Source organism: Marmota marmota, unplaced genomic scaffold (genome assembly GCF_001458135.2).
Source record: "Marmota marmota marmota unplaced genomic scaffold, marMar, whole genome shotgun sequence".
Classification (NCBI taxonomy): Eukaryota; Metazoa; Chordata; class Mammalia; order Rodentia; family Sciuridae; genus Marmota; species Marmota marmota.
Window position 1 is genome coordinate 3,950,164 of NW_026000222.1, and position 1,166 is coordinate 3,951,329.

The 1,166-nt window shown below is 61.9% G+C and overlaps 1 protein-coding gene across 1 annotated transcript in view; it reads right to left on the reverse strand.

The window, feature by feature from the left end:
* The window catches only part of Necab2 (N-terminal EF-hand calcium binding protein 2), an 18,400-nt gene that overhangs the window by 5,239 nt on the left and 11,995 nt on the right, over positions 1-1,166 (reverse strand). The window contains exon 6 of the mRNA XM_048792644.1: positions 39-92. Coding sequence (XP_048648601.1) covers positions 39-92 — 54 coding nt within the window. The remainder of the gene's footprint in view (positions 1-38; positions 93-1,166) is intronic.

Consider the following 1,166-nt stretch of genomic DNA (forward strand, 5'->3'; position numbering starts at 1 on the left):
CACGGGGAGGGTGGCAGGGGCTCAGGGAAGGGCCTCACCCTACTGGAGCCTTCTTCATCCGAGAGGCGCTGCTGCAGGTCAAACCACAGTGTCTGAAACCACGAAGCACACGTGAGGCCTGAGAGGCCACCTTGACCAGGGCGGCCTCCAGGACCATGACGACACCGGAGCACCGGGGCACACAGGGCCCCGCCCCACTGCCCACATCCCCGAGGCTGATGGGCACTCCTGGGCCAGGCCTTGCTGGGCAGGGCTGGTTGTGGTCCATGCACAGAGCTACCTCAGCGGGCCCCTGGAGCAGAGCTGGAGACCCACCACAGGAAGTGGCAGAGAATCCTTCTGTCCCCTGGGGGCACTGGGAGGCAGGCCAGGAGTGCTGGCCTTGGTGGGAGGCCTCAGGAGAGGCAGCACTGGTCTAGGACGCCGTTTTCCCTGCCACCGCTGCTGACCTGGGAGTCACCCCGTCTTAACCTCTGGAGCCTAGGAGTCTAATGATCTGCAGGGGGCGGCCCTCCAACAGCCCTAAACCAAGGGATTCCTGAGACATGTGCTTAACTTCCCCAACTCCCCAGGAGGGCTGCCCCCGCAGGCTCCAGGAGGGCTGGAGAGGGAGCCTGTCACCTCCTCTGCCTGGGGCCCACAGGGCCCACTCACAGATGCTCAGCCCTGGGCACTGAAGTCACAAAAGCACGTTCTCAGCATCTTGGTCTTTCTCCACCTGATACGAGAGCCACAGTTCTTCCTCCTTTAGCCTGGGCACCCCAGTCAGGGCTGCTCCTGGCTATCCTTCCTCCGTGAAAGGAGACTGCCACTGTCACAGGACCACGTGTGCACACATGCATGCACACACGCCAGGGCATGCATGTAGGAAGCGCATCTGTTGTTAAGGGAAACCGCTGGCGGGGGAGCAGGCAGCGTGACCCACTTTACAATTCTTAGTGTTTCCACCGCGGGGCCTTTGCACGTTCGCGGTTCCACAAATCACACAGCCAGCCGGAGAGCCCTGACTTCTCCAGGTCATGCTTTCAGAGAAAGTGCTTTCCAAGTGGCGAGGGAGGGCCCAGCAGGGACAAGCCTGTTTCTGGGTTTATAACCATGTTTGTGGGCTCCTGGAGGGCAGGGGCCCCAAGTGGCTCCCTCTGGCTTCCAAATCTGCCGCCCCAGAG